Source organism: Gymnoscopelus braueri (genome assembly GCF_963280865.1).
Source record: "Gymnoscopelus braueri genome assembly, chromosome: 19".
Classification (NCBI taxonomy): domain Eukaryota; kingdom Metazoa; phylum Chordata; class Actinopteri; order Myctophiformes; family Myctophidae; genus Gymnoscopelus; species Gymnoscopelus braueri.
In genome coordinates this window covers 31,336,704-31,349,553 of record NC_137621.1, presented here as the reverse complement: position 1 = coordinate 31,349,553, position 12,850 = coordinate 31,336,704, and the positions used below count along the sequence as shown (strand labels likewise).

The 12,850-nt window shown below is 38.7% G+C and overlaps 1 protein-coding gene across 1 annotated transcript in view; it reads left to right on the top strand.

Moving 5' to 3' along the window:
* Positions 1-4,347: 4,347 nt before the first annotated feature.
* The window catches only part of LOC308074578 (otoferlin), a gene marked incomplete at its 3' end in the record, with an annotated part of 29,273 nt that continues 20,770 nt past the window's right edge, over positions 4,348-12,850 (top strand). Inside the window, exons 1-20 of the mRNA XM_080414075.1 lie at positions 4,348-4,466; positions 4,615-4,669; positions 4,770-4,901; positions 5,003-5,065; positions 5,227-5,311; positions 5,441-5,600; positions 5,911-6,097; positions 6,323-6,509; positions 6,679-6,902; positions 7,364-7,472; positions 7,750-7,924; positions 8,270-8,390; positions 8,555-8,655; positions 8,762-8,852; positions 8,942-9,058; positions 9,245-9,397; positions 9,623-9,812; positions 10,144-10,268; positions 11,144-11,278; positions 12,512-12,673. Of these exons, the coding sequence (XP_080270201.1) occupies positions 4,384-4,466; positions 4,615-4,669; positions 4,770-4,901; positions 5,003-5,065; positions 5,227-5,311; positions 5,441-5,600; positions 5,911-6,097; positions 6,323-6,509; positions 6,679-6,902; positions 7,364-7,472; positions 7,750-7,924; positions 8,270-8,390; positions 8,555-8,655; positions 8,762-8,852; positions 8,942-9,058; positions 9,245-9,397; positions 9,623-9,812; positions 10,144-10,268; positions 11,144-11,278; positions 12,512-12,673 (2,655 nt within the window). The 5' untranslated portion in view covers positions 4,348-4,383. The remainder of the gene's footprint in view (positions 4,467-4,614; positions 4,670-4,769; positions 4,902-5,002; positions 5,066-5,226; positions 5,312-5,440; positions 5,601-5,910; positions 6,098-6,322; positions 6,510-6,678; positions 6,903-7,363; positions 7,473-7,749; positions 7,925-8,269; positions 8,391-8,554; positions 8,656-8,761; positions 8,853-8,941; positions 9,059-9,244; positions 9,398-9,622; positions 9,813-10,143; positions 10,269-11,143; positions 11,279-12,511; positions 12,674-12,850) is intronic.

Sequence of the window (12,850 nt, the reverse complement as noted above, 5' to 3'; positions counted from 1 at the left end):
AATATTTAGACATTTGATATTCATTTTATCACACACTTCCTATATTAACCCATTGTAACTCCTTTTAAACCATGTTAGACTCATTTAAAACACATGATATTACTTGAATATAATTTTTGTGAGAAACACTAAATCACGGCCCTCTTACACATTAGAAGGACGATATCAGTCACCAGAACCAAGGACGTGTGTTTTCCAATGAATCTAACATAAAATGGAGTTTGAAGTTTCAATGGGTTTATATAGAAACGGGGCGTGTCTGATAAAATAAATATCTAATATCTAAATACAAAATCAAACATAAAAACTGCCTGGGGTGCACACAAAAGCCAGACTAGACTTAAAAATCTCTAAGTGTTTGAAAGTGAAATATCCCTTTAACCATCTGAGCCCTAAATACATCATCATACAATGAATAGCGAATAAAGCCAAGCTTGTAGATCTGTTCAGGTGGGAGTTTCCTGTGCTCTTGGGAAATCCCAGTTAGAGAAATGAGGTTAGTACAGCAGATGACAGTGGTAACTGGTAACTGTGCACCAATGGTGACATGGTTACTGGGGGTGCTTGAGAGAGAGGGAGAGTACTACTGTAGGTCTCCTCAACCCCTCTTAGCCTGTATTGATACATGTAATTAACAGCGGAATCTCTCAACAGGGAGGTCAAATTGGTGTCACTATGTGTAGCACACATCTACACCGGATTCCTGTGCCATACAATCTGCATGCTGAACTGTAAGGAACATAACACATCCGTCACATATTGCACAGTGTTGCCATTCAACATGCTGCAGAGCTGTAAGGAACCGAAGGTATAACACATCCGTTACATGTTGCACAGTGGTGCCATACAACCTGTTGAGCTGTAGGGAATATAACCGTTATATATTGCACAGTGGTAAAACCAATGAGAAAGCAGTTGGACATATAGTTTGTGGTTTGACAGTTGAACATTAAGTCAAACGATTAGACCAGAGAACTATGCCTGTTAATTTGTGCACTCTTTAGTTAGTTTAGTTACAAATTGATAAATTAACAGGCTTTTATTAGGCACTGTGCACAACTGCACTGCGTCACTACTTATTTATGAGTTGAACATTTTTACCAAACTTTATAATTCTACTTCTTCATGTTTTGCAGGAACTCATTTTAAACAAAACATGAATCTATTATTTTTTAGTGAGCAGTGATACCCTAACATAATGAGTGTGACACATAAAACATTGACTGCAGTGCTTAAATAATTGAAAGCCTTGTTTCATCGGATACTAGCAACTTAAGACGTTGACGTATGGCTTACAGGCTGGCCGTATGTGTAATTGATGAGTTGTGCTCGATGTTCAATGGAAGTTTTATTGAATAGGAGTTGACAAAGCATGCCTTAATTCAGTAAAATAGTAATCAATGTTTACATTTAATGCCCCTTTCTCTTTTTGTATGAGGGAGACTTTACCTGTCACATCTTTATGACTTAATCTTGACTACACTCAAAATAGATTGCTACAGGATCTATGTAGTATTTTGATATTTCATTTTAGATAGGATTTAAACAACAGTGACTAGTAACACAAAGGCTATATAAATAGGGCTTGACACCATTTGGCGATACCGTGATATAGGCCTGTCTTTGTACCAAGGCCCATTTTGGAACAGTACCTTATTAATGATTAAACGGGACGCATTCTTCCAGTTTGGCATGATCGACTTGTTTACTTGCATGAAATTCTATCAGATGTGACATGGCAATTTATTCATTAGCTTCCATTTGTCTCATGCTGAGGTCTTCTAGAGCAGTACTGCATGCATAGTTTTTATGCATTACCTTTCAAATTAGTCCACTGTTCTGTGTATTCCCATGTTGTGTCTGTGCACCTACAGTGCACCTCACAGTTTAGTTTTTTAGGTGTTTCTAAAAGGCAACATCAAATACAACCCAGTGAAGAATACTGTGCATTCTGGGATGATTTTTTTTAAACTTGACTTGTTATCCTAATACCTTTGTTATACAATTTGTGCTAAAATGTTTGCATGATGTCTTGTATAATGATTATTGGGGATCTCTTTTGTGGATGCTAGATGGATAGCATTTTCAGTGAACATTATCCACATTATTCAGACAAAGGCAATTATTCTTTAAATAATTATTCTTTAAAGATACAGTAAACATTTAAGTAGGCATATAAGTAATGTATTTGCAATACATCTTATTGTATCCACAGTCTAACAGGATTGGCAGATTCAGCTCATGATGACGTCTGTCAGCAGTCCCTAGTTATAGTTACCAGGCTCGGGTTCGACAGTTCATACACTATTCATTGGCATATCACATCACTCCAACCCAACTTCAGTCTTGGACGAACCTAATTCTTTTCTGTGCAACCTCACTTTGCACAGAAAACGGCCTTATTCCTATTTCTATGTAAGTGCTCAAAATGGTTATGTAGTATTGTATTGAGTTTTGGAGAAGAGAAAGAAAAGTTCAGGATATTTTTTTTTTGGAACCTGGTTGGAGGTGCTACTTTCTTGTTGGTATGTATGAAGCGATTCTGTTAATTTGTTATCATAATCATGTATGAAGTGATTCAGTTAATTTTGTTATTATTATCTTGCTAAGCTATCCATATTGTGGAGAATATGCTTTTGTCATGTGTTTGCAGAATACGTTCAATACAGACATAATTAGAAATTCTGTATTTTCTTTAAAGGATTTTAAATGTTGCTCTTTCTAAATGGGACCATTGCTCTCATTTCTTTAAATTGTTACTTAAAATGTGTTCTTGTTTGTGCTGGTAAATTGAGGTTATTATTGGGAGGCTGTAAAAGTATTCAGAATTGTATGGCCAATGTTTTTACTTTTTATCTGGTCAGTTGCTACTTTTGCAATTTGGGTATTTCTTTGGCATACAGTGTTATTATTGGTTTTCCCTGCATGCAATACACTTCTAGAATGTGTTCGATCATTTGTCTGATGAGGTGGCTTCGATTAAGATTGTATTATACTCACATGCCCCATGTATGCTAAATAAACTGGCCTATGCAGAGTTTAGTTAAGATATTGTGTGTTGTTTTATATTTTTATGTTAAAAAGTGTGTCAGTGTATCAATATTCAGAGAGTGTGGGTGGATTTCTTGGGGTGTTAAACAGCAACACCAGTGTTTTTACCTATATACAGTATACTGTATATATATTTCTAACATACGAAAAATGGAAAATGCATCATACCAATCAATTATTTTAAGTGTATTCTTTTTCACAATGCATGTGAAATGTATCCTCTTCTAATTGTTGCATTAAGGTCAGCTGAGTTGAATAATTAAAAGCTTCTATTGGAGGCTAAATGAGGGTGTGGTAGAGTGGAATCACCCCTCTGTCAATGTACTGGCATGTGTACAATACTTGAAGTTGTGTTATGCTTATGTTTAATGTGGACAAGTAGTGATATTGTTGTTTTAATCAGTGGTGGGAGAGCCATTTGAAAGAAGGTGATTAATCATGTTTGAGACATGCTTGGCAGTGCATAGAAAATTAGTGGTGTCAGATGGTTTGGTTTTAATCTATCTGAGTTTGCTATCTTGATTACTAAATCATTAAATCAACAAAGTCTGTACCATACAATAGTTTCTGTTTCAATGCAGTCTATCAAGGCCTAATCATCAACCATCAACTTCTTTACAGAGCAAGGAAAGGACTGTTTTGAACCATGCCACGCAAGCATCGTGGCAACAAGGAGGACAAGAATGCAGGTATCTGTAGCATTGATGTGTCACTGTCCAATAAGTCACATGGAGTTACAAAGTTGTTGTTTGATAGTCTCATACTAGGTTAGATATTTGTCAGGTTTTCTTATATTAATGCCACTTCTTTGAGCTCCAACAATCTGATTATACATTTAACCTCACTAGAACATATCAACACAATACTCAAGCATACCCTAATCATGGATGACTTTGGTGCCTGGTTTTGAGGATGGACTATCCTGTATATTTTGGTTATTTTCACTGTTTTCAAATAACTTTAGTTTTTTATATTTGTTAAATATTGTTGCGTAATTCACTCAATTTTTTTACAGACATAAAAATTTCACAATGAGTAATGGCATTCTATTCAACAAGTCTTGCCTTGAAACACTGCAACAGGGCTTCAACAGGGGGCGCCATACTGCAATTATGCAGTGTGGCATACCATGCTACTTTTGTATCATCATCACACAACATCACAACGCACCAAGCACAGCCTGGCAATTTGTTACCTTTAGATATCAGCAAACTCACTCATTTCTATATGATAAAACTATTACATAAAGAGGTTGTTCCTAGAGTAAGTTTGTTTTTCCTGTGATCTCCAGATGATGCAGCAATTCTGGAGACAGAAGACCTGGAACAGGGCATGTTCATGGGTGGAGGACCCGACCCTGACACCATCTCACTGGCCTCGGTCACGGCGGTCTGCACCAATGTGTCCAATAAGAGGCAAGCATCATTCTCTCTTTTATTGGAACTTATGTCCAGATTGTGCTTACTAACAAATAGTGATACATGGCTATGTGATAACTGACCCGGTAACACAAATGAAGGATCAACAATCTGACACTAAATCATATTTTCTGTCATTCTATAGATCCAAACCAGACATAAGGATGGAACCCAGTTCTGGGAGACCAATGGATTACCAAGTAAGAACAACACAGTGTTATGTCTTTGGCCAGTTCTCGAACATCAGTCAGTACAGTTACAGTACACATACTTAACACTCAATGCATGCATCACTTCCAGGTCAGTGTGACAGTAATAGAGGCCAGGCAGCTTATCGGATTGAACATGGATCCAGTCGTCTGTGTGGAGATTGGAGAAGATAAAAAGTACACATCAATGAAGGAATCAACCAACTGCCCATACTACAATGAGGTGACATAGTAATAAATAGTAACACCTTCGTGTAAATCTACATTTATCGTTGCCAACAACAAAACCCACAATGCTAACCCAATGCTCTTTTATTGTTACAGTATTTCGTGTTTGACTTCCATATTCCTCCTGACGTCATGTTTGACAAAATCCTAAAGTTGTCTGTAAGTGGTTCTAACAGTTTTTTCCTCTGCCTCATCTTGTTGTACATTTCTTAAGACATCATAAACGGCGTCATAGAATGCCAGTCCGAGGGAGAAGACATTAACATGTAAAGAGTTAATTTCCCCAAATGCTTTTCTTTATTCCTTTGACCAACCCATAGGTGATCCACTCCAAAAATCTCCTACGTAGCGGAACACTGGTTGGGTCTTTTAAACTAGACGTGGGCACAATCTACTCCCAGCCAGGTAGGGGTTTCATTCAAATCTGATTATTTTGGATGTACTGTACTGTATAATAATTATAGATTATATATTCTGTATAAATAATGTATGTATACTGTTGCTATATGACTTCCTTTCTCTGACATTTTACAGAACATCAGTTCTACCACAAATGGGCCCTTTTGTCCGATCCTGAAGACATCACTGCTGGGTGTAAGGGCTACATTAAATGTGACGTTGCAGTCGTTGCTAAAGGAGACAGCATAAAGACTCCACACAAGGCTAACGAGTCTGAAGAAGATGACATAGAAGGGTAATTTAGCTGATACATTTTTAATTAAAAGTTGTTTGTGCAAAGATTATTTAATGAATTAAATTACTTAAAATAAATAGTAAAGTAAAGATAATGCATGAAGGTGTAATAATAGATACAATATATGGACACGGTATTATCAGTATCATCAAAATTGTTCATAGAAACTTTTTTATCTTTATCATTCACTGTGCTTTTCCCAGCATCGCCAAACACATAAACATGTTAATTAACTGTTAACTTGAATGTGTAAATAATAGTGTTTTAACTGTTTAAACCATAATTTTTGCAAAAACTGTCCCTGTGTCAGGAATCTTCTGTTACCAGAGGGGGTTCCAGCAGAGCGCCAGTGGGCTCGGTACTACTTGAAGATTTACAAAGCAGAGGGACTTCCCAGAATGAACGCCAGTCTCATGACAAATATGAAGAAGGCCTTCATAGGAGAGAACAAGGACCTGGTTGATCCGTATGTCCTTGTACAGTTTGCTGGGCAGAAGGTAAATGATTAGAATGTTGACTGATGGGGAGTAAAATGTGATTGCCTCTCCTTTTGTGACACCATTAGAATTAAACAACAATCAGGCCAACATGGAAATTAGTAGTAATAGTAGAATACAAGATGGGATGAGAATTTCTTTATTGTCAAAAAATGATACTGTTTAAAAAAAAAAAACACTGTAGGAAATGGTGCCTTGGTAGCATAATTGCATGTGTGTTTACAGGGGAAAACTTCGATCCAAAAGAGCAACTATGAGCCCATCTGGAACGAGCAAATCGCTTTCACTGAGATGTTTCCACCACTGTGCAAACGAATTAAGCTCCAGCTCAGAGATTCAGACAAAGTGAACGATGTGGCTATAGGAACACACTTCATTGACCTGAGTATGATCTCAAATGATGGAGAAGAAGGTGATTACAGTTTGGTCTGCTTGTATTTACTGTATGCTTTAGCCATTGATTTGAGCCTATATATGATGACATTATTTTTCTTGGATATGTACTGTATGTATTGTTTATTTACTGTATCTTCGCAAATTACACTTTTCTCAGGTTATGCCTTTTCTTTTACTTTACTCAGGCTTTCTTCCCACACTGGGCCCTGCCTGGGTGAACATGTACGGCTCCACCCGGAACTTCTCCCTGATGGATGAGTACCAGGAGCTGAACGACGGGCTGGGTGAGGGGGTGTCCTTCAGGGCCCGCCTGCTCATCAGTCTGGGCATGGAGATCCTGGACACCGGCTCCCCTGAATGTGCCTGCTCCACTGAAGTACAGGTGGAAGGAGTGCCCACCATCTCAGAGGTACTGTACTGTAGGTCCTCTGGAAGGGCAGACAAGCAGAGGAGCCCATTGTGGCATTGTGTATGCATGGTGGTGACAGGTCATTGAGGTGCAATTTTGGGTGAATTATTGATTAGGCCTATCTTTATTTAGCCTGCCTGGTGCATTATTAACTTGCTATTTGCACAAATTTGGCTTCCTTTTTTGTTGACGGACAATATAAGTCAGTGTGCTCTGTGGGAGTCATCCATTTCATTGTCTCCGCCAGGCATGGCTAAGATTGGCTTCCAAAGTTTGCAGGAGTGCTCCGTTTTAAACAAAATACCTCAAATAATGAACGCAGCGTGCGATTTCCGTGAAATTTTGCACGCACATTCTCACAAGGCAGAGGAAGGAATGCCACAAATGTTTCAAATCAGCCTCAGGGTGTTGCTACTGTATTACAGGCCGATTCACGTGCTATTGTTTGTCCATCTTCACAGAGTTCCACTGGGAAAGTAGAGGAGTTCTTCCTCTTTGGAACATTCCTTGAGGCCACTATGATTGATAGGAACAATGGTGATAAGCCCATCAACTTCGAGGTCACCATAGGTAATGACCAGGTCTATTCTTTATGGTGCTGCTCCATACGTCCTAATCATAAGGCCCCAAAATCAAAATATGCATTTGTTACATTTTCTATGAAAATCTTAATTTGGGTGAAAAAGTTAATAAAGGTGAATAGTTAAATGCATAACTATATTATTCATAATAATTGTAACATATATAAACCTTGGCTTTAACCTGTCCATCAATGTGAGATATCAATACAGCACATTCAGCGGTCCGTGTGGCCATTGCAACAACATAATTATTGGTTTCAATGTAGGTTACTATGGAAACGAGGCTGATACGGTCATCCAACCAAAAGCAAAGGGAGGGAGGAGAGGCGATGGGGAGGATTCTGAGCTCATCCAGCACTCCAGCGACGAAGAGATGGAGTATGATGGAGACATGGCCTCAGTGTCCTGCACTCCGCCCATGAAACCTGTCATTACTGACCGGTCAGAATCATTACATACCAGTACAAAGGAGAAACAAATTCACATATATCTTTTTTTTAATATATATATATATATATATATATATATATATATATATATATATATATATATATATATATATATATGGAGAGTTGATGTTTAAAATATAGTGCATACTAGTACCATCGCTTGTTTTAATCGTGGTAATCGTTGCATAAGAATAACTAATTAGATATAGGATATATTGTTTTGGTATGACTCTTTGTATTTAATTGCATTCTATATTCATCGGAGCAAACGTACACTAAGTTTTTTTTACTCTCTTCTGATTGTTGAGCTGATTCCATTCATGTGCTGTATCTACAGGAATTACTTCCACCTGCCGTATTTTGAGAGGAAGCCATGCATCTATATCAAGAGCTATTGGCAGGATCAGAGAAGGAGACTGTACAATGCAAACATCATTGACAACCTTGCCGATAAACTGGCAAGTCATGAACTTTATCATAGCAGGAGATACTGTATGTATGTAGAGTACAAATATACAGAGATGATTTCAGATACAATTGAGATTTCCGGAGGGGGGGTTACCAGGCTACATCTACACTAGAGTATTAGATTTTACATCAACATCCTCCACTGCTCTAACAGGAAGATGGGCTCAACGATGTGCAGGAGATCTTTAAGACTGAGAAGGCCTTCCCTGAGCGTAGGCTGAGGGGCGTCCTGGAGGAACTCAGCCATGGATGCAGGTCCTTAATGGCACTCTTTTATATTGTATTATAAGAAGAGCGGCACTTGTTTCATAATCCATTGATTTCATAGACTTTCAAATTGACTGAGTCGTATTTCTTTCAGTCAGTTCCTATCACTGGCAAACAAGGACCAGAGCCAGAGTGGGAGAACCAGACTTGACCGGGAGAGAGTGAAGCTGTGCATGGCAGAAGTGGTATGGCAAACATAAAATATTCATATATTTTTTCTACTTTATTCATTCTGGTGCTATCATGCTAAGTGTCCGGATGTTACTGCTTGTAGGAGAGCATTGGCCAGCAAGCTAAGATCATGAGAACACAGGTGAAGAAAAGTACTGTGAGAGACAAAGTGAAGTTGGCACAGGCCTTCCTTCATAAGCTACGCTTCATGGCAGATGAGGTAAGATACATTTCTCATGCATGCACATCATATGCTGATTATGTTTTTATACAGTATATGAAATACGGTATGTGTGTGTATGTCTATGTTAGTTGTCTCAGTTTTATTTTTGAATGATAGGGTAAAGTGAAATAACACACCTCATTTGTACATAATTGTATGAACATTCTGTGTTTGTTCCATCAGCCACAACACAGTGTCCCTGATGTCTTCATTTGGATGATAAGCAACGGCAAGCGCATTGCTTACTCCCGGGTCCCCTCCAAAGACATACTCTTTTCTGGTGTGGAGGAAGAGATGGGAAAGGACTGTGGAAAAGTCAAAACACTTTTTCTGAGGGTGCGTTTTCACCTATACTGTATTACAAATGCATGAAGTATTTTACTTTGGTGGAAAATGAAAAATGTGTGTTGACTATTGGTCAGCAGAACAGCCAATTATGGCGGCTCACTATGAATAAACTCCTATAGTGATAAATGCTCGTGAAGTTGTTTATGAGCCTTCTGCTTAAAATGGCAATAAACTAATGTTGTGTTCCACAATTTCTTTTGTCGCTGACTGAAGATCCCTGGTAAGAAAGGCTTTGGACCTGCTGGCTGGACTGTGCAGGCGAAGGTAGAGATTTACCTGTGGCTGGGTCTGAACAGACAGCGCAAGGACTACCTAATCGGCCTGCCCAATGGTTTTGAGGAGAACAAGTTGTCAAAAGGACCTGGCATGCCAGTCTCTCCTCCCATCAGCCTCACATACATGAGTAGGTTTTCCCAGTAATTCATAACACGGTTGATTACCCCCTTATCTTCTTCGCCATTAATTAATCACGGTCATTCCCCAAATGTTTTATGCGTGTACTGAATAGAAATATTACCATAAAATTACCATTCTGTCTTTAAAACTTTTTTTTTAAAATCTAGGATTTACTGTTACGCTTTACAAATAACAAAGTATACCCTTTTTGTGCTGTCATTTTGTAAGAGTACATAGGTACAGTATCAGTAGATATGGAATGCATATGATGGTACTCTATATGATGCTCAGCTAAACTGAATAACTAATTGGATATTTGCCTCTCTGTTACTCCACAGTGAAACAGATATTTCAGCTGAGGGTCCATATGTACCAGGCTCGTAGCTTGTATGCAGCAGACAGCACAGGCTTGTCGGACCCCTTTACCAGGGTCTTCTTCTCCACACAAAGTCAGGTCACTGAGGTGAGGATGCTATATGGGGAGTCAGTGGACGCCAGGAAATGTTCAAGGATTCATGACCCATTGAATGGTATCGGTCGTGATCTTGTATGTTTAGATGCTCCTCCTTTACTATACCATTTACTATTGACCTAGTTAACTAATCAGAACAAATAAAGAAGATTTGACCATGAGGATCAAGGGACAATTTGTAACATGGGAGGTGGGCAGCCAGCCAACCAAAATCATTATTAGACAAGGGCAACCTAGAGGGGTGCATAGTTGAGCCATGTAGCCCGTCACCTATCTTGACCTTTGACCACCGAAAGTCAAGGGAAGTCAGGGAAGTCGAGGGGGTGTTTTGGGTATGTTGCTAGGCAATCAAAATAAATGAGGGTTTTGGTCACAATGGGACCTTCAGTGACAAACTGGTTGCTTTTGGGCATATCAACTAGTGTGGTTTGACATTAGTGTTTCCTTTGGCCAAATGGTAGTCACGATCTTAAATATTTATAAAGCTGCCTAAAAGTATAGTCGTTTTCATGTTTGTGTAAGAGACTCACTCTCTTCATGAATTTCACTTTCAGTTCGCCAGGCATTTTCTGGTTGTGCAGACTGTTCATGCTGTGCTTATTTATGACCGGAAGCCACAGAGCTGTGAGCTGTGATTGGTCTACTTTTGGGGGGACAGACCAGTCAAACCCTGTCAAAATAAACCAACTAGACTAGAGTGTATTATATTTGATTCCTTTTGGAGGGTCCAAAATCCTTGTACGGACCATTTGAGGCCAAATTTAGCCTGTGCGTCCGATACTCTATTAGACAACTCAAGTTCCAGTTATAAAGCAGTAATACTTATAAACTAAATAGAATTTCCCATATACTGTATCTCTTCCCAGATCCTGCCTGAGACCCTCTGCCCTACCTGGGATCAGTTGCTGGTTTTTGAGAACGTGGAGCTGTTTGGAGAGGCCACTGAACTGCGAGATGATCCTCCAATCATTGTCCTTGAAATCTATGATCAGGACACAGTGGTAAGCCTGGATTTGGTTGTAAAAGGTTCCCTGTTTTAATCTTAAATGTGTTAAAATCTTGTAACCTAACAGCTTGAATTTACAGATAGGAACAGTCTAACCATCCATTTCATGTCATCTTAATAATGTAAACGAGTCTCTCTACCACTTGAAATGTAAGGCTGAAAATGTCATTGCTACAGTATACTGTACAATGCGATTTTGCATTTGAATGGCATTTAGTAGTGTGTATAATTAACTGTAGTATGGACATACAGTATCTCAAACTACTGATTATATTTCAATGATGTGACATACAGTACAGTATAACATCCTATATTACTTTTAGTATGGTAGTAGTAATAGCGTTATTAGCATAGTAGTAATAGTGGTAGTAGTTGTTATAGTAGCAATAGACCTAGTGTTATTAAAAAAAAACTTTTTGCATTGAATTTGTTTAGATTAATTTATAATACCGATATCATTTATGATTCATCAGTTTTTATTCATTAACTAGTTGATATGAATTATATTTGAAGAATGCTTTTGCTGACTGGGAATTCTATTTACTGCTCCTATCATAAACACCATTGTATTGGATGACGCCTTGGATAAGTAGAGTGTGGATTCTTGTTGTTTGATGTACCGTAGAAGCACTGTATTGTGTGCAGACTAGAACATATTTGATGCCCAAAAGGCATGCAAGTGGAATAAGACATTCACTGGACTTTGTATTGATTACAGGGGTCCATGGGGACAAATAATGTCTCTCTCCATTTAACTTATACCTCTTGCATTCCTTAAGCGGAATCTGTGTTTACTGAATGTTGTCGACAGAGGACTTTGGCTTAATCACTTGACTTAACCACTAACTGCAAGACAGACATTGCTATTACTTTTATAAGAATAGCCCTTTTTTTGCAGTTTACTGGTCATTTTGGGTTTCTTGCTTTATTTATTCATTTTGCTCTTTGTCTTCATTGCTCTTTTGTCTATACTGCCTAAAAACATGGGCATTGCAAGCCATGTTTTCCACAATGGGTACAGTATGTCAACTGAACAGTGTTGTAACAATATGAGCAATTTAGGATTTATTTTTCTTACAAAACCATTGTAACTGTAACATGGAACATGGATGACTCTTCCTGGATTGGAGATGGTAGGCGGACCCCTCCCAGAAATTGTGTTTGTGTTAGCCCAATATTTATCCATATTGTGCATCTCATGCTGACTTCCGCTCCTCTGCAATTCCAGGGAAAAGCGGAGTTCATGGGCAGAAGCTTTGCCAAGCCTGTTGTTAAGATGGCCGATGAGCACTATGGGCCACCGCGCTTCCCCCCCCAACTGGAGTACTACCAGATCTACCGCGGGAACTGCACGGCTGGAGAAATGCTGGCTGCCTTTGAGCTGCTTCAGGTTGGCCTCCCACACACAACACAATGCAGTGCATGTGAATCACTGTTTATCCTCTGCCATGACAACCATTCTTATTGTTGGATGATTTCGGAAACGAGTATTTATTGGCGATTTAACGATCCTTTCGGAAATTGTACATCATGAAACACACTTCAGTCAACCCACAATATATTGTAA